Genomic DNA, 18,683 nt, shown 5'->3' with positions numbered 1-18,683 from the left:
GCCCTCACAGATTACACACCAGACCATCCCTTTTACTCTGTCCATGTCACCATCTCATCAGGAGATTATATCTCTGCTCGTCATTCCTGAGGGAATTGATGAGGTCCTGTTGGGAATACCTTGGCTACGGTACCACTCTCCTCATATTGAGTGGTCCTCTGGCAGAATCCTGGGATGGGGCGAATCTTGTGGGGGTAGGTGTCACAGGGAGTGCATTCAGGTTGCTACTACAGAGGTACCCACAGATCTTTCCTCTCTCCCCAAGCAGTATTGGTCTTATGCAGACGTGTTCTCCAAAAAGGCGGCGGAGATCCTTCCGCCCCATCGCCCCTATGACTGTCCTATTGATCTCTTGCCTGGTGCTGAGCCTCCCCGGGGTCGAGTCTATGCGTTATCTCTCCCGGAGACGGAGGCAATGTCACAGTACATCCAGGAAAATCTGGCAAGAGGATTCATTAGGAAGTCAGTGTCACCTGCTGGGGCAGGGTTCTTCTTCGTGCAGAAGAAGAATGGGGAATTGCGTCCATGCATAGACTACAGGGGTCTTAATGCCATCACCGTTAAAAATAAGTATCCTTTGCCCTTGATATCTGAGCTCTTCGATAGGCTTCGGGGAGCAAGGGTATTTACTAAACTAGATCTGCGGGGTGCTTACAACCTGATTCGCATCCGTGAGGGGGACGAATGGAAGACGGCTTTTAACACCAGGGATGGGCACTATGAATATCTGGTGATGCCAAGACTTTGTGAACGATATCTTCCGGGATATGCTTTCCACCTCGGTCGTAGTCTATCTGGATGATATTCTCATCTACTCTCCAGATATTGACTCCCACCGGAGAGATGTTTGCAAAGTCTTCGACCTCCTACGGGCAAACTCCCTCTATGCCAAGTTGGAGAAGTGTATGTTTGAGCAGGAGTCCTTACCTTTCCTAGGCTACATCATCTCTGCCCAGGGATTGGCTATGGATCCTGCCAAACTACAGGCTGTGATGGACTGGCAGGAACCCCATTCTCTTAAAGCGGTGCAGCGCTTTATGGGGTTCATTAATTATTATCGCCAGTTCATTCCGCACTTCTCAACTTTGGTAGCTCCCTTGGTTGCCCTCACCAAGAAGGGGGTGAATCCCAAATTCTGGTCTGAGGAGGTCTCCAAGGCCTTTAACTCTATAAAGTCACACTTCGCTAGCGCTCCTGTCATGATCCCAATGGCAGGGGATCACAAAAGGACAAGCACAAAAAACAAAACAAGCTCTAGGGTGATGGAAACTGAGCTGACCGCTATCCTGAACCTCAACACACAACTAGCTGTAGCCGGGGAACGTGCCTACGATGATTCTAGACGTCTCGCGCCAGCCGAAGAACTAACTTTCCCTATTAGAAGAAACACAGACCTCTCTTGCCTCCAGAGAAACACCCCACAGAAATAGCAGCCCCCCACATGTAATGACGGTTGTGGAGACCAGACTGAACCAAAGAATCCATCTTGTCTTCCTCCTGAGAAATCTGCTTCTAAACAGCAAACTTGACATTTCCTTTTATGGAAGTAATCACGCGCGCATTCCTTCTTGTTATCATAGTCCTTCACCCACATACCAGATATTGTAACATTTCACTAATATACAGGTCCTTCTCAAAAAATTAGCATATAGTGTTAAATTTCATTATTTACCATAATGTAATGATTACAATTAAACTTTCATATATTATAGATTCATTATCCACCAACTGAAATTTGTCAGGTCTTTTATTGTTTTAATACTGATGATTTTGGCATACAACTCCTGATAACCCAAAAAACCTGTTTCAATAAATTAGCATATCAAGAAAAGGTTCTCTAAACGACCTATTACCCTAATCTTCTGAATCAACTAATTAACTCTAAACACATGCAAAAGATACCTGAGGCTTTTATAAACTCCCTGCCTGGTTCATTACTCAAAACCCCCATCATGGGTAAGACTAGCGACCTGACAGATGTCAAGAAGGCCATCATTGACACCCTCAAGCAAGAGGGTAAGACCCAGAAAGAAATTTCTCAACAAATAGGCTGTTCCCAGAGTGCTGTATCAAGGCACCTCAATGGTAAGTCTGTTGGAAGGAAACAATGTGGCAGAAAACGCTGTACAACGAGAAGAGGAGGCCGGACCCTGAGGAAGATTGTGGAGAAGGACCGATTCCAGACCTTGGGGAACCTGAGGAAGCAGTGGACTGAGTCTGGTGTGGAAACATCCAGAGCCACCGTGCACAGGCGTGTGCAGGAAATGGGCTACAGGTGCCGCATTCCCCAGGTAAAGCCACTTTTGAACCATAAACAGCGGCAGAGGCGCCTGACCTGGGCTACAGAGAAGCAGCACTGGACTGTTGCTAAGTGGTCCCAAGTACTTTTTTCTGATGAAAGCAAATTTTGCATGTCATTCGGAAATCAAGGTGCCAGAGTCTGGAGGAAGACTGGGGAGAAGGAAATGCCAAAATGCCTGAAGTCCAGTGTCAAGTACCCACAGTCAGTGATGGTGTGGGGTGCCATGTCAGCTGCTGGTGTTGGTCCACTGTGTTTCATCAAGGGCAGGGTCAATGCAGCTAGCTATCAGGAGATTTTGGAGCACTTCATGCTTCCATCGGCTGAAATGCTTTATGGAGATGAAGATTTCATTTTTCAGCACGACCTGGCACCTGCTCACAGTGCCAAAACCACTGGTAAATGGTTTACTGACCATGGTATTACTGTGCTCAATTGGCCTGCCAACTCTCCTGACCTGAACCCCATAGAGAATCTGTGGGATATTGTGAAGAGAAAGTTGAGAGACGCAAGACCCAACACTCTGGATGAGCTTAAGGCCGCTATTGAAGCATCCTGGGCCTCCATAACATCTCAGCAGTGTCACAGGCTGATTGCCTCCATGCCACGCCGCATTGAAGCAGTCATTTCTGCCAAAGGATTCCCGACCAAGTAGTGAGTGCATAACTGAACATTATTATTTGATGGTTTTTTTGTTTGTTATTAAAAAACACTTTTATTTGATTGGATGGGTGAAATATGCTAATTTATTGAGACAGGTTTTTTGGGTTATCAGGAGTTGTATGCCAAAATCATCAGTATTAAAACAATAAAAGACCTGACAAATTTCAGTTGGTGGATAATGAATCTATAATATATGAAAGTTTAATTGTAATCATTACATTATGGTAAATAATTAAATTTAACACGATATGCAAATTTTTTGAGAAGGACCTGTAGACTTGTTTTGTAAGAGATTGTGAAATATGTGCGCATGTCTGTAAATGCCTAACTTCTTACTATATAAAGAAGGGGCAGCGCCCAGTGAGGCAGGCGTGCTCCGGGGCTACCCCTGTTTATGAACACACAACCTTTGTGCTGCGTGTCATTTACTTGGATTCCTCAATCCAGGAAGCCAGGGACGGAAGAGGACTCAACATTTCTTGGCGCCCGAAACAGGGACCCGAGGCGAGAGTGTCTACTCGAGATTCACCTGCGGATACGGACAACGGAGATCTGGGATAATGGACGGCAAATGAATTGAAAAACCTGGCCAGGTAAGAGACATTATTAGTTCTCTTTTATCTGCCCTGTATTATCCGAAAGATCTCTACGAGCCGTGTCACGCTGGGTTAGTCTAGTAGTGAGTAGATACCTATAAAACTCGGGTTACCATATTGTATAGATTTATGAGTCCTGTCCCTGGCAGTGTGTGAACAAGTGTGAAGGTTGTGGCATGTTATGAAAGAAGGATAAAAGTACGTAGAACAATAAGCCGAAATTGTTAGGACAAGTCTTATTAGTGAAGTCAGCCTAACTGGGTCATGTGGTTGCGTCCTTTCGGGGAGACCTCCGCCCATGCTTGACTCTCTTTGAGAAACTTGTTCCTTCATTTTTGGATAAGAGTTTGATAGAATGAGCCCAGGACACGGGTCCATGAGCCTGGGACAAGTATGATAACAGAGACGGAGAGTTTGGTGATCTGTTTGGTGTTGCTGATCCTGTTTGCATGCATTGTAGGAATCAAGTTTATTCTGCATATTAGAAAGAACGGAGCAGATCAGCCCTTCAATATTTTAGCTCCCTAGGAAGAAGGCAACGAGACATCACTCCAGAGAGGTGGTTGTCCAAACGTCACCTAGGATAAGTGTAGCTATTATTGAAAAGAAAAATGGGAAATAAACAGACAAAATCCGTCTTAGGACAAGTAGAAGCAAAAGATATCATACAGGAAAGATGTGGAAAGACAGTCAGAAGGCAGATCAGAAGGGTAAGAGAAAAATTGGGAATTTCAGAAGCACTTATGTTTAGCACTGAATGGGAAAGACTGAGTAAAGAACGAGGTGGAATTATCAAAGACAATGGGTGGGAAGAAATCATACACTGTATGATAAAGGTCTCAAAAACAGCTAAAGAGGAGAATTGGAAGTATGATCCAGACACTTCCAAATGGAGTATGGGTACGAGAAAATGTTGTGCCACGACTCATTCAGTTCCTCCTCCTTACCTAGATCCGAATGTTCAACCATTTGTACCTTCTGAAAGAGGACAAACCAAACCAAATTTATATCCTGGGTTAAATGGGGTGGAAGGATGGGTGTGCAAAAATTGTGGCCAGCAGAATCCAGACTGGAGAACTGAATGTTCTGCCTGTGGGGCCCCCAGAGGTCATCAATTGTTAGCTCCTGTTAGGATAGTACCGAAACCCTTCAGAGAAACTGGTGTAGATGGAGCAATGGCAACTAGATATCACCAAACCCGACAATACTTCCCTTGGTCCCCCGCTGAAGGAATGTCTCTTCTACATAATGCACCAGATCCTACCCAGTACCCAGTTAGATTCTCACAGTATATACAGCAAATTATGCAGACTCATGCAGGAGTCTGGGCAGATGGAGAGGAATTATGTAGAATGAAAATGACTCCTGGTCTCTTCCAGGAACTGCTAACACATCTACAGGGACACAGGCCACAGGTGGGACAGGAGCTACAAGAGGGACAAGCGGGACAAGGTGCCTTACAAACGATAGAATCAGGAACACAATTTGTAGACCATTTAATAGTTTTCATGAGGCAGAAACAGAGGCAGAGAGGAACAACGGGAGTGGTGGCTCAGAGACCTGGACAATCGGTAGATGAATATTATCTAGGGGTAGAGAATAATTTTAGAGATGAAGGAATAGATCTAACCGCTCCAGGAATGATGAGGTTAATTACAAAAACCTTTATAGATGGATTGTCTCCAAAAGTAAAGGAAAAACTTAAGGCTGCAACTCCTGATTGGAGAACCTTGGAAGACCCACACTTGGCCAGGCAAAAAGCCGTAGGGATAGAGTTGGATTTAAGAGAAAATCATAAGCCTGTCAGAATAGCGCAAGCAAACACAACAGGTGGAAGGGCAAGACATAATTTTCCCTGTCATTACTGCAAGAAACCAGGACATTTCCAGAAAGAATGTAGAAAGAAGCAGGCAGACATAAAATCAGGAAAATTTGTACCAAAGAATAAGCCCTCAGACATCCAACAGACATCCATAGTGGATGGTCCCATACCAGATTCAGATTGACTCAATGTGTTACAAACTTCCCTACCAGCTAGAAGACCTATAATACAGGTGAATGTGGGGGGAAGAGAGATTCCATTTTTAATAGATACAGGTGCAACTTCCTCAATTTTGAATCAAGATTTTCTTCCAAACCCGGAAGATATTTCACAACAAACAACTTTTGCTGAGGGTTATGATGGGGTAATTCAAACACTACCATACACTGTGCCCCTAGAGGTCTCATTAGGACCTAAATGTTTTGCATCCAGATTTTTGTATGCCAGAGGTGCCCCAACATGTTTGTTGGGAACTGATGTCTTGAAGAAATTAGAAGCTAACATCAATTTTAGGGAAGATGGCACAGTCATGCTGACTATCCCTGATGATGCAGAAACATTAGAACAATATGTCAGAATTCAGGCTTTTGAGGATTATACTGAAGAAAAAGAGTACACCACAGATCTAGACCTCTCAACGGTCCCAGAAACACTGTGGGCACAGGTTGACACTGATGTGGGATTATTGCATATCTCTCCTGTAAAACTATCTGTGCAACCAGGAACTGTTCTCCCACAGCTCAGACAATACCCTGTGAGTGCCCAGCAGGAACTAGCGATTACAAAACAGATAGAGGGATATAGAGAGAAAGGAGTTTTGGTAGAGATACAATCACCTGCTAACACTCCTCTGTATCCAGTCAAGAAGAGAACTCTTGATAAGGGTTCTATGCCCAAATATCGTATGGTACATGATCTAAGAGAAATAAACAAAGTTCTAGATCCAATCACCCCAGTTGTACCCAATCCTCATACGTTACTATCACAGATACCAGCCAGTTCTCAAGTGTTTACTGTAATAGATCTTTCAAATGCATTTTTCTCGGTTCCTTTACACCAAGACAGTTGGCATTTGTTTGCATTTACATTTAAGGGCAAACAGTTGGCGTGGACACGCCTTCCACAGGGAATGATACACTCCCCTACTCTTTATTCAAATGCCCTACAAACAGTCCTCCAGAGGTTTGAACCCGAACCACAGGTAGTAATTTTGCAGTATGTGGATGACCTACTACTTTGCTGCCCAGATCTAGAAACTGCAGAAAGGTCCACTGTGAGTTTACTATGTTTTCTAGAAAAAGAAGGGTGTAAAGTGAATAGACAAAAGCTACAAGTTTGTCAGACCAAAGTGGTCTTTCTAGGTCATTGTATTTCTCAAGGTAAAAAGCATCTTACACCTCAAAGAACTGAAGCAATAAGACAGATGAATGAGCCTAGAAATCATAAACAGCTACGAGCATTTTTAGGAATAGTGTCTCATTGTAGACAATGGATTATACATGCCAGTCAACTAATGCAACCACTGTATGACTGTGTAAAAAGTGAACCTTACATGTTGACAAAAGAAGGTCAGATTTCGTTCCAACAATTAAAAGATGCCCTTGTTTCAGCTCCAGCGTTAGGGCTACCAGACTACACCAAACCATTTCAGCTTATGGCTGCAGAAGTTGATTCCCATGCTACAGGAGTTCTTACCCAGAAGCATGCAGGGAAACAAAGACCAATTGCATATCTTTCAGCAAGGTTAGATCCCGTAGCTAGAGCAGCGCCAACCTGTGTACGTGTAGTTGTTGCTGTCTCACTATTGTTGGACAAAGCATCAGAAATTGTCCTAGAGCATCCACTCACAGTTCAAACTACACATGATGTTTATGGGATATTAAACCAGGTCCAACCAAAACACATCTCCATGGCCAGACATTTGCGGCTTCAGTGTTCTTTGCTGCTACCCTCCACTATCACATTTGCAAGGCTTCAGACTCTCAATTTAGCTACACTGCTACCTCTCGAGTCTGAAGGGGGGAATAAGGACACTGATACACACACAAATTTTTTCCCTACAGACACACATGATTGTACAGAGCTCATTTTACAAGAAACGGTAGGCTTACCCAATGTATCCGAAACACCACTTCAAAATCCAGATTTAGAGCTGTTTATAGATGGTAATAGGTTTGCAGATGACACAGGTAACTTCCATACAGGGTATGCAGTTGTGTCAGAATCTGAAACTCTCAAAGCAGAACCGCTTCCACCGAAACAATCTGCACAAGAAGCAGAACTAACAGCATTGATTGAAGCTCTAAAAATAGCTGAGAATCAGACAGCTAATATATACACTGATTCTAGGTATGCACATGGTATTGTGTTTGATTTTGGAGTAATCTGGAGAGCTAGAGGTTACATGACAGCGTCAGGACAACCTGTAAAACATGCTTCTCTGATCAAACAGATCTTAGAGGCTGCACAAGAAACAAAAGAAGTAGCAGTAATCAAGGTAGCTGCACATGTGAGACTCGACACTAGGGAATCTAGGGGAAATGATAGGGCTGATAAAGCAGCCAAAGCAGCAGCAGTCAAACCCTTACAACAGGTCCATACTGTAAATCCCACGGAAAATACTGAAGATAGACTGAGACAAGCACAGGAAGATGCAGGAGAAGAGGAGAGGGACAGGTGGAAAAAGGAAGGGGCAGAAGAACAAGCGGGAATTTGGAAGAAAGATGGACTAATATGTCTACCTAGAGCCTGGTACCCGATTGTAGTTGGTGGATTGCACCACCCTACGCATGTGTCTGCAAATGCAATGACACTACTGGCAAAGCAAGTCTGGTTGGCTCCAGGTTTTGGCAACTACGCAAGAGACTATTGTGCTGCATGCGTTATATGCCTGGCACATAATCCCGGACAGACAGCAAAGACCCCTATGAAGCACCACGTCCGACCTCTCTACCCGTTTCAACGGTTACAGATAGACTTTATCCAGCTGCCAAAGAGTAATGGGTATGAGTATGTGTTGGTGTGTGTGGACATGTTCTCGGGGTGGCCAGAGGCCTATCCAGTTCGGAAGGCTTCAGCTAAAAACACTGCTGTAAAGCTAGTTGCCGAACTGGTGCCCCGTTATGGTCTCCCTGAAGTGATCGAGTCAGATAGGGGTACTCATTTCACTGGAGAAATATTTCAAAATGTACTGAAAATGTTGGGTGTTGAAAGTCAGTTACACACTCCGTATCATCCTCAAAGTTCTGGTAAGGTGGAACGCATGAATGGAACTTTAAAATTAAAAATACAGAAAGCCATGGCTGAAACAGGAAAGCCTTGGACAGAATGCCTTCCACTGGCCCTTTACTCAATACGCAATACCCCAAGGGGTAAGACTAAACTGTCTCCATATGAAATTTTGTTTGGCAGGACTGCCAATTTAGGATGTTATTTTCCACAGCAACTTGTGTTAAATATTGAGTCATTGACTTCTTATGTGCAAAATCTTCAGAAACAATTAACTAAGGTGCATGCACAAGTTTTTGCTTCCCTTCCAGATCCTGACAACACTGAAGGAAGTCACAAGTTGGAACCAGGTGATCAAGTCTATGTAAAAAGACACACCAGAAAGGCTCTTGAACCAAGATTTGACGGACCCTTCCAAGTCCTATTGACAACACCTACATCAGTCAAGCTTGAAGGAAAGGCATCATGGATACATGCAAGTCATTGCAAAAAGGCAGTATAAGACTCATGATATTGATGTTAATAATGTTAACCTCAATGGAGGCATGGGAAAGACTGAATTCTCTAGCCCCTTTTAACAATAGATTCGTGCAACATCATAGAAAATTAGTGCATGACTTGTTAAATAATACGCAACCCCTGGCAGATTGTTGGATCTGTATCCATTCACCAGTATCAGCCACAAGTATACCTTTTCTAGCAGTTCCCGTGTCAGCTGAAGAGATATTCGCTTGGCCTAATTGTTCAGACAACCTGGCCAACAACCAACCTGGCAATACTAGACTATGGAATACTACAATCGCCATACCAATTGTGGGATGGGTAGAATTTCCTTGGTGGCAGGGTAATCTCTCAGGGAGTAGTACACATCTACAATATTTGGCCTATAAGGGTGGAGCCTGGGTCCCTAGGAATAAGACTGGATTAACTAATTTAGGACAGGTCCCCACAGAAAATCTACAGCTCAGTTTCAGTACAACCGCCCCTCCCTCTGATGCTTTCAAACCTGTAGTATTGGAAAGATACATACATAATAGAAAATGGGAACATTCTGAGTTGTTCCCCCAAGGTGATGATAACAGTTGTACAAGTAAGCCGGGGAACCTGGTTTGTAATGAATCCAATGAGTATGTCAACGGAATGCATGTATGTGGTAATCCCGCAGCCGGGTACTGTAGCCCCTTGGGACAAAAACCCTCTTGGTGTATGCTTCAGAATGTATCTAGTTTTGTGGATTTGGCTCACAGATTGGTATTGCAGCACTCAGCTTTGTGGGATCTGCCTGAGGGTACATTTTGGATATGCGGAGAAGGAGCATATAAATGGCTTCCCGTAGGTATAAAGGGTACTTGTACATTGGGACGCCTAACCCCGACTACTTTCATAATTTCAAATAAACAAGTGAATATGCAAGCCGTGCCCAAGCACACACTGTATAAAAGAGCTGCAGATAACTCACCACGTCCCTCGGGGAGGCCACATATAGTACAAATGGGAATTCCCAACAAAATTGCTAGTACCATTTTTATTTATCCTATGTTAACACAAATGTGGGATAAATTAGTTAGAGCCACGGATTATCTAGATGATCAGATCTGGGATATATTAGATATACTAAACACTAGTGTAGCTGTACAGAATCAGCTTATAATAGTCGTCAACCAACATACCCTGGTATTGGATTACCTAACTGCCTCACAAGGGGGTATGTGTCAAATCATTGGACCCACCTGCTGTCATTATATAGACCCGAATAGTACTATGAGTATGACATTCAAATTAAAGGACGTACAACGACTCAGAGATCAGTATGACAAAGACAATGACCAGAATAAGGATAGCTGGTGGTCAGATACCTTTTCTTTTCTTAACCCAGCCAACTGGTTCAGAGGGATCGGTGGGTGGGTTGCCGGGATTATGCAGAGCATAATACATATAGTTATGATTATTGTAATCATATATGTGTTATTCAAGATTGTACTCAAGGGTATCTCAGTATGCACAAATAAATTTTGTGTAATAGATGCAAGAGTATAAAGTTTATTATTGCCGTACTAATTTTCTTTTATGTTTTAGTATACTGCCGTATAAAGAAGAGAATGCACAGACTTCATGCAAGAATTTATGATAGATTATAAAAGAATATGTCAAAGGGGGGAATTGTGGAGACCAGACTGAACCAAAGAATCCATCTTGTCTTCCTCCTGAGAAATCTGCTTCTAAACAGCAAACTTGACATTTCCTTTTATGGAAGTAATCACGCGCGCATTCCTTCTTGTTATCATAGTCCTTCACCCACATACCAGATATTGTAACATTTCACTAATATAGACTTGTTTTGTAAGAGATTGTGAAATATGTGCGCATGTCTGTAAATGCCTAACTTCTTACTATATAAAGAAGGGGCAGCGCCCAGTGAGGCAGGCGTGCTCCGGGGCTACCCCTGTTTATGAACACACAACCTTTGTGCTGCGTGTCATTTACTTGGATTCCTCAATCCAGGAAGCCAGGGACGGAAGAGGACTCAACACGGTGAAATGAGAGGAAAGCACATACGTAGTTATGAAAACAGATTCAGCAAAATGAGGCCCGCTAAAGCTAGAGAGCAGAGGATACAAAAGTGAACTGCGCGGTCAGCGAAAAACCCTACAAAAAACCATCCTGAAATTACTTGAACTCATGTTCCAACTCATGGAACATGAGGAGTAATATCAGCCCACTAGAGCAACAAGCAAAAAGGAATCACATATCTGCAAGCTGGACTAAGACAAAAATTAAGCAAAACGTGGAACAGGAAAATCAAAAACTTAGCTTGTCCTGAAGAATACAGAAGCGGGAAGCAGAGGTAACAAGACACACTGATTACATTGATAGCCGGCGAGGAAATGACAAGAAAGCCAGGTTAAATAGGAAACTCCCATATCCTGATAGAACAGGTGGACACCAGAGACCGCAGAGAACACAAGTCACCCAGTACCATCTGTAACCACCAGAGGGAGCCCAAAAACAGAATCCACAACACGCTCCCATCCTACATTGCCCCGATGTTGATAAGCCATTTATCATGGAGGTGAATGCCTCTTCTGTTGGTGCTGGAGCAGTCCTCTTCCAAAAGGATGCTCAAGGTCGGAAGCATCCTTGCTTCTTTTTCTCCAAGACCTTCTCACCAGCAGAGAGGAATTATTCCATCGGGGACAGGGAGTTGCTAGCCATGAAGTTGGCTTTCTCGGAGTGGAGACATCTCTTGGAGGGAGCACGTTTTCCCTTCCAAGTCTTCACAGACCATAAAAATTTGGTGTACCTGCAGACAGCCCAGCGGTTGAATTCTCGCCAGGCCAGATGGTCCTTATTCTTCTCCCGGTTTCATTTCACCCTCCATTTTCTTTCTGGGGAGAAGAACATTCGGGCCGACGCTCTCTCTCGCTCCGTTGTGTCATCTGCGGAGGAGGAGGAGCCTCGGCTTATTGTCTCCACCGAGAGCTTGAGAACTGTAGCCCCGTTTTCGCTAGAGTCTGTGCCTCCGGGCAAGACTTTTGTACCATCCAGTTTGCGACCGGAGGTTCTCTCTTGGGCACACTCGTCCAGGGTGGGTGGACATTTTGGTACCAAAAGGACATCTGAGTTACTGGCGAGGACATACTGGTGGCCGCATATGGCTCGTGATGTCGCAGAGTATGTTCGGGCGTGTGTCTCGTGCGCCAAGAACAAGACTCCTCGGCAACGGCCAGCTGGTTTGCTTTATCCTCTGCCGGTGGCGGACAGGCCCTGGGAGATGGTCGGGATGGACTTTGTGGTGGGCTTACCCAAGTCTCGTAACTGCACCATTATCTGGGTGATCACCGACCATTTTTCCAAAATGGTGCACTTGGTGCCTCTTCCACGGCTACCTTCTGCACGGGCGTTGGCTGTCTTGTTCGTCAAGCATATCTTTCGCCTACACGGTATGCCAGACAAAATTGTTAGTGACCGGGGTCTCCAGTTTGCGTCTCGATTCTGGAGAGAGCTTTGTCGTCTACTCAGTATTGAGTTGAATCTCTCTTCGGCATATCATCCCGAGACGAATGGGTTGGTAGAGAGGGCCAACCAGACCTTGGTCACATATTTACGACATTTTGTTTCTGCCAGGCAGGATGACTGGGCATCCTTGCTACTGTGGGCAGAGTTTGCACTTAACAATGCCGTAGCTGACTCCACCGGTCAGACTCCATTCCTCCTAAATTACGGCCAGCATCCGCGTGTTCCTGTGCCCATGCCTGTGTCTTCTGCTGACTCCAGGGTGGCAGACTGGGCTGTGGAGGCACGGGATATTTGGGACCGCACGCAGGATGCCATTCGGGCCTCCAAGGAGAGAATGAGGTCCTCCGCCGATGTTCATCGGCGCCCCGCTCCGACTTTTGCTCCTGGCGACTTGGTGTGGCTCTCCGCCCGTAACATCAGGCTGCGAGTTGAGTCCACTAAGTTTGCTCCTCGCTACTTGGGTCCCTTCAAGGTTCTCGAACAGGTTAATCCTGTGGTCTACCGTTTGGCTCTTCCTCCACGCTTGGGTATCACCGACACCTTTCATGTGTCCCTCTTGAAACCCGTATACATGTCCCGGTTTTCCGAGTCATCTGCCGGGACATCGGGTTCGTCTACGGACGATTACGAGGTGAACGCTATTTTGGGGTGCAAGGTGGTACGCGGCAAAAAGTTCTATCTGGTGGATTGGAAGGGTTATGGCCCAGAGGACAGGTCATGGGAGCCTGCTGAAAACATTCGGGCCCCACAGCTCATTGCTGCCTTCGAGCGTAGCGAGGCCCAAGGAGGGGGGGCCCTAGGAGGGGGGGTAATGTTAGGTCTCGAGTTCCCGCTTCTGCACAGGGGGAATCTCGAGCCATCTCCGCTGCGGTCTCCCATTCTTATCCAGCCGCAGTGGAGTCTGCTCAGCAGGGACGTCGGTCCCAGCGTCTTGCTCAGTCTCACTCTGTACAGAGAGTTACTGCTGCTTCTTCAGCTTCTGCCATTAAAGCCAGTGCTGGTCAGCAGCGAGCGGACTTCTCTGGGACTAAGTCCTTGTCTGCACACACTGAGCATGCCCAGGGCAAGATCTCCCGTTGGAGATCGAGGGTCATGTGCTCAGGTCCTGCAGCACATTCCATTGGTCCTCTTGGCAGGTCTTGGAAGGGCAAAGTTTCTGTGGCCACTTCCTGTGCTGCAACTATATAAACTGCGCATGACCGCACGGCCATGCGCTAGTGTACATTTGCATATGTGTGTTTGTTGTGAGTGCAAGCCGTCCTTGGATACCCCTTCCCTATTGAATGTCTGTTCGCGGAAGGTGTATGGTTGCTATCTAGCGTCCGACTTATCCTACAGCACGAATCACACATTACAGCGTCCAGTTGCTGTGACCGCCAGTACGGCACCGTGCACTTCCTCTGTGCTTTCCTTACCCAAGCCTGGGTGGTTAGTGGCATTCGTCAGTGCGGCACCGCATGCACTCTTGTGCCCTAATATTGTTATTCAGCTTCCTTACACACCCAGTTGCGGTGTTGTGCCAGCAAGGGTCTAATCGGACTTCAATCCTAGTTGGGGTTGAGTTCGCTGACTACTTGCTCGCGCTCTATGTGCGGTACCGCGATCCTGTGACGCAACAGGATCGCTTCATTCACGCTGGGTGAAGTTTAACCCACGTGTGTATACTTATGAGTACTGCCATATAGTCCGTCATTACTTGGCAGCAGATTCCATCTCTGCACGGTGGACCCCGGGCTGCGAACGCACCATACTCTATCTGTCTTTGTATTTGGTGTGTTCCGCTAGCCCTAACAGCACTGAGTTGAACCTTGTAGAACTGGTGCACTCCTCGATAACAATTCTTTAGTACAGGGTAATAATTGCTTAAACCATGCACTAATGCTCTAATAGATATAATTCTATCCCACCGCTCTGCCACCAATTTGTCACATACCTGCTTCTCAGCACATGACTGGCGGTTGCGCCTGCAAGGGCTAATCTATCTCCTCTTTCTCAGTCCAGCATTCAGCCTATGTCCTATGCTGCAATGGGAGCATAACTCATACCCCGACACAGATCGGGCACCCCGCTCATACATGCTGCCACCACTCACCGAACACACTGGCGATGAGTCACAGAAATAATATTGCTACTGTCTGCCAATCAGCAGGGTAATACACTCTAAGGCCGCCGTCACACATGCGAGTTTTACGTGCGTAAGAGCGCATAATCTACGTACGTAAAACTCGCTAAACATACGGCACCATGATTCTCAATGGGTCTAGTCCTTTTAGGCGTATATTACGGATCCGTATTATACGTTCCTCTACGGCCGTACAAAATCGCAGCATGCAGCGTTTGTCAGCGTATTGCGCAAAAAAAACGCCAATGCAAGTCTATGGGAGAGCGTATAATACGGAATGCATACGGACCATGCGTGTGCATTGCGAGAAATACGCACCTCACTGGCAGATGTCCTGAACTTTCGAAAGCCATCAATCAGGCAGGTGAGACATGCTAATTAGCTGAAAAAGCCAGACAGTGAACCCGGAAGTCTGCTGCACGCCTCCACGGAGTGAGAGATTCAGCATGGCCCGCATAATTAATGTTGACATGCTGATCATTTTGATCCAGGAGAGGCCAGAAATCTGGGACCAAAGAGACCCCAACTATGCCAACAGGGCAGTAAAACAAGCTGCATGGAGGAGCGTGTGTGGGTCCCTCTTCCCCCAGTATGACCAGCAGCCACGTGCGGCCCAGCGACAAATAAGTAAGTACACCCATGTTTGCAATGTAATGTTCTTGCTAAACAGCAGGCCCTTACTACTTTGAATTGCTAAACCTTAATTTATTAATTCATCCTTAAAGTTATATATATCCAAGCAGTATATACATGGTGCTGGATATGATAAATGGATTTGATTAAGGTTTAGAACAGGTGTTCCCTTAATAACATGGTTTTCCAGTAATTTGTTTTTCTGTGATAGAGGTTAGCTGACTCTGTCCTTGTGGCCTTTCTTCCTAATTTGTATTTTTTTGAGGAAATTCTGGCTTAATGTGAGCCACAAAAGCCTCTTTCTATGCTACATTGCAATCTGTGTACTCCATTACATCTTGTGTGAGCACTCTGCATAATGGTCTAAGCAATGTGTGTATTTTTTGTTGTTTCAGTGGATGATGTTACAACAAGGTGGCGGAGTATCCGGGACCAGTATAGGAGGGAGAGGCAGCAGCGGGAGAGAAGTGGAGCCGGGGCCCCTCCTAAAAAAAAAAAATACATCTACTTTGACCGCCTAACCTTCCTTAACCCCAGCATGGACCTCAGGCCGTAAGTAAAAACATCTCAAAATGGGTTAATTTTTGAATGTTGAGAGATGATTCCAAAAAACATAGTAACTGGTCAAATTTATCTTTGCAGAACTCAGTCTAACCTCACTGACAGGGAGACAGGGTCGGACTCAGAACTGGTCATTGACCCAGTTGGAGAAGGTGAAGAGGTGGCTGGTCCATCTGCTGCTCCCTCCTGCGCAAGACCTACAGCATCTTCATCATCTGCCCACCCAGCTCCAGCTGCTTCTGAAGAAAACCCAGAGGGCCCACAGTTCTCTTCTGCAGCAGCAGCACCTAGCCAGGATGACCCTGGTAATAGCAGCAGCCCAACTGTTGCCCTGGACCGATCCCCACAGGCTGCAGTCAGACCCCAGCGTGCACGACGCAGGAGAGAGCTTCGCCAAAGCAGGCAAAACGTGGATGCTGGGGTCATGAACTATTTGGCCCGGGTTCGAGAGGATGATGGGGAGGAGGGATTCACACGGAGCCTTGCCCAGTATTTACGCTCCATAGAGCGGGAGTTGAGGCTGCGTTTGAGAGGGTGTTTTCAGATCCTTATTGACGCATGCACCCCCCCAAATAACCCATACAATCTGATGCAGATGATTGAACAGTGGCAGATGTCACCTGAAAATATTCTGCGGCCTCCGAGACTACAAGGCCAGCATGCGCACCAAGGATCTGAAGCACCCCCTCCACGTCAGCCAACACCTCCACCCCAACCACCAACTAACCAACAATGGCAACATCAGCACCATATTGCAGGATATCATCAACCATCCCAATATGGCCACTTGTCCGCACCCAGTGCTGGAGGCTGGTCCCAACCTGGGTTTGGACAATATGGTCATTTTGGGTTGGGGTATGATTCCCGCACATATGGGCTGCAACATCAGGGTTATCTCCCAAATCCAGGCCCCACTCATCAAAGTGGCCAGCATCAGAGCAGGCAGAATTTCCCGCAAGCCACTATAACAGCCGCACAGGCTGCTGGACAATTGGGCCTGCAAAGGCCATCTGATGGTGACCCAGACCAATCCACTTCTCCCCTTCCTACGTACCAGGACTTGTAATGTTGGGTACAACTTTTTTTTAATTTGTTTAAGACATTTGGTTTGGTTTGTGCTTAAAAAGCAAGCTGTAATGCTTTTATTTTACTTTGTTGTTTTTTTTTGTTAAAAAAAAGCTGTTCTTTTTTGTGCACAAAGATTGGTTATGCCAAAACAAACAAAAAAACCAAAAACAAGTTTAAGAAGTAAAATTGCCTTTACTTAACAAAAAACTATGTATGCACTCTGTTCATTCTTCTTAACTCACACACACATGATATGATCAGAACCATATGTCAACAAATTAAACACAGCAGACATATTTTCAAACTTGATAATGGCAAAATTTAGGTACATAAATAATTACACATGCAAAATTGCATAGTCTTGCCAGGGAGTGGCACCCTGAGGACTCAAAAAATAATTGGTGAACACATCCCGAACTTTTAGGCCAGAAAGGGGACGTCGCCGAGGAGGGACATATGGGGGAGGCCTACTATGATTGGTCATGACGTGATTTTGCAAATTAGTAGACAAACAATCATGTATTCTGGTGAAATTATGTAGAATTACACAGGCTTTGATCACTTCATTGATTGAAGCCTCACTCAGCTGAATTGCAGACTGAAGAACACGCCATTTGGCTACAAGAATCCCAAAGGCGCACTCAACCAGTCTCCGTGCCCTGGTAAGTCTCAAATTAAAAACCCTCCGCCGGTGGTCAAGGTTGCGCCTGGGGTAAGGCCTCATGACGTGCCTCGTCAGTTGGAAGGCCTCATCTCCAACCAAAACAAAAGGCACTGCTTCCGCATTGGAGCCTGGGAGTTGTTGTGGTGGTGGGAGGTTCAACTGGTTGTCACGTAGCCGGCGACCCATTATGGACGAATTGAAGACCCTAGAGTCTCCAGTTCGGCCATAGGCCCCAATGTCTACAATTATAAACCTGTAGTTGCTGTCAGCAACTGCTAACATAACTACAGAGAAAAACTGCTTATAATTGTAGAATTGGGAACCAGAGTTCGGCGGCTTACGCACTCTGATATGTTTCCCATCCACAGCTCCAATGCAGTTAGGGAAGTCACAAGTGTTTTGGAATCCAGTGGCGATTTTGAGCCAATCATCCATTTTTGGCTCTGGCATCACAACTTCGTTAAGTTTCAGTCATATTTGGGAACAGGTTGTCCTAACAATGACTGAAATGGTAGAACGCCCAATGAGAAACTCCAGGTGTAGACCCGCATAGGACAAGCCTGTGGCCAGGAAGCTGAAAAACAAGGAAAACAAAATAAAGGAACATGAGGAATATGAAAACAGGACGAAACACAAGTGTCTAGTAAATTTTCTCTGTGATTATTGAGTAAGCAAAAAGGGACATTTCACAGTATTACTCTAATCAAATATTAAACACATTTTTAGAAATGTGCTTGTGGCCTCATGTCTAAGTTAAGGAACTGAAACATAGTAGGACAAAACACATTGGCCAACACAACAAAATCTAAAAGGTCTAAATACATACCGTAAGGTTAGGAGCAGACGCTCCTCAGCAGAGATGGCTTTTCTCATCCAGGTGTCCTGATAGGTGAGTCCAGGACGTAAGATCTCCAGCAACATGTCAAAAGTCCTGATGGACATGCGAGTATACAGGAAAAATTTGTCTGGATGGGCCCTCAAAGATGAATAGAGTCTCTGGAAATGTCCTT

General features: G+C 45.5%; 2 protein-coding genes across 5 annotated transcripts in view; one reads left to right on the top strand and one right to left on the bottom strand.

Annotated features, from left to right (window-relative positions):
* The window catches only part of COBL (cordon-bleu WH2 repeat protein), a 641,622-nt gene that overhangs the window by 208,819 nt on the left and 414,120 nt on the right, over nt 1-18,683 (bottom strand). The gene's annotated exons all lie outside the window — the stretch shown is intronic.
* LOC138642268 (uncharacterized) lies at nt 14,803-17,207 on the top strand. The gene is made up of 3 exons (XM_069730336.1): nt 14,803-15,374; nt 15,776-15,932; nt 16,023-17,207. Exons 1-3 carry the CDS (start codon nt 15,194-15,196, stop codon nt 17,005-17,007), a joined length of 1,323 nt encoding a protein of 440 aa, XP_069586437.1. The 5' UTR covers nt 14,803-15,193; the 3' UTR covers nt 17,008-17,207.

The sequence above is a fragment of the Ranitomeya imitator genome, chromosome 6 (assembly GCF_032444005.1).
Source record: "Ranitomeya imitator isolate aRanImi1 chromosome 6, aRanImi1.pri, whole genome shotgun sequence".
In the NCBI taxonomy this organism is placed as follows: Eukaryota; Metazoa; Chordata; class Amphibia; order Anura; family Dendrobatidae; genus Ranitomeya; species Ranitomeya imitator.
The sequence above is the reverse complement of the archived record's forward strand: the minus strand, read 5'-3'. Positions and strand labels throughout refer to the sequence as shown.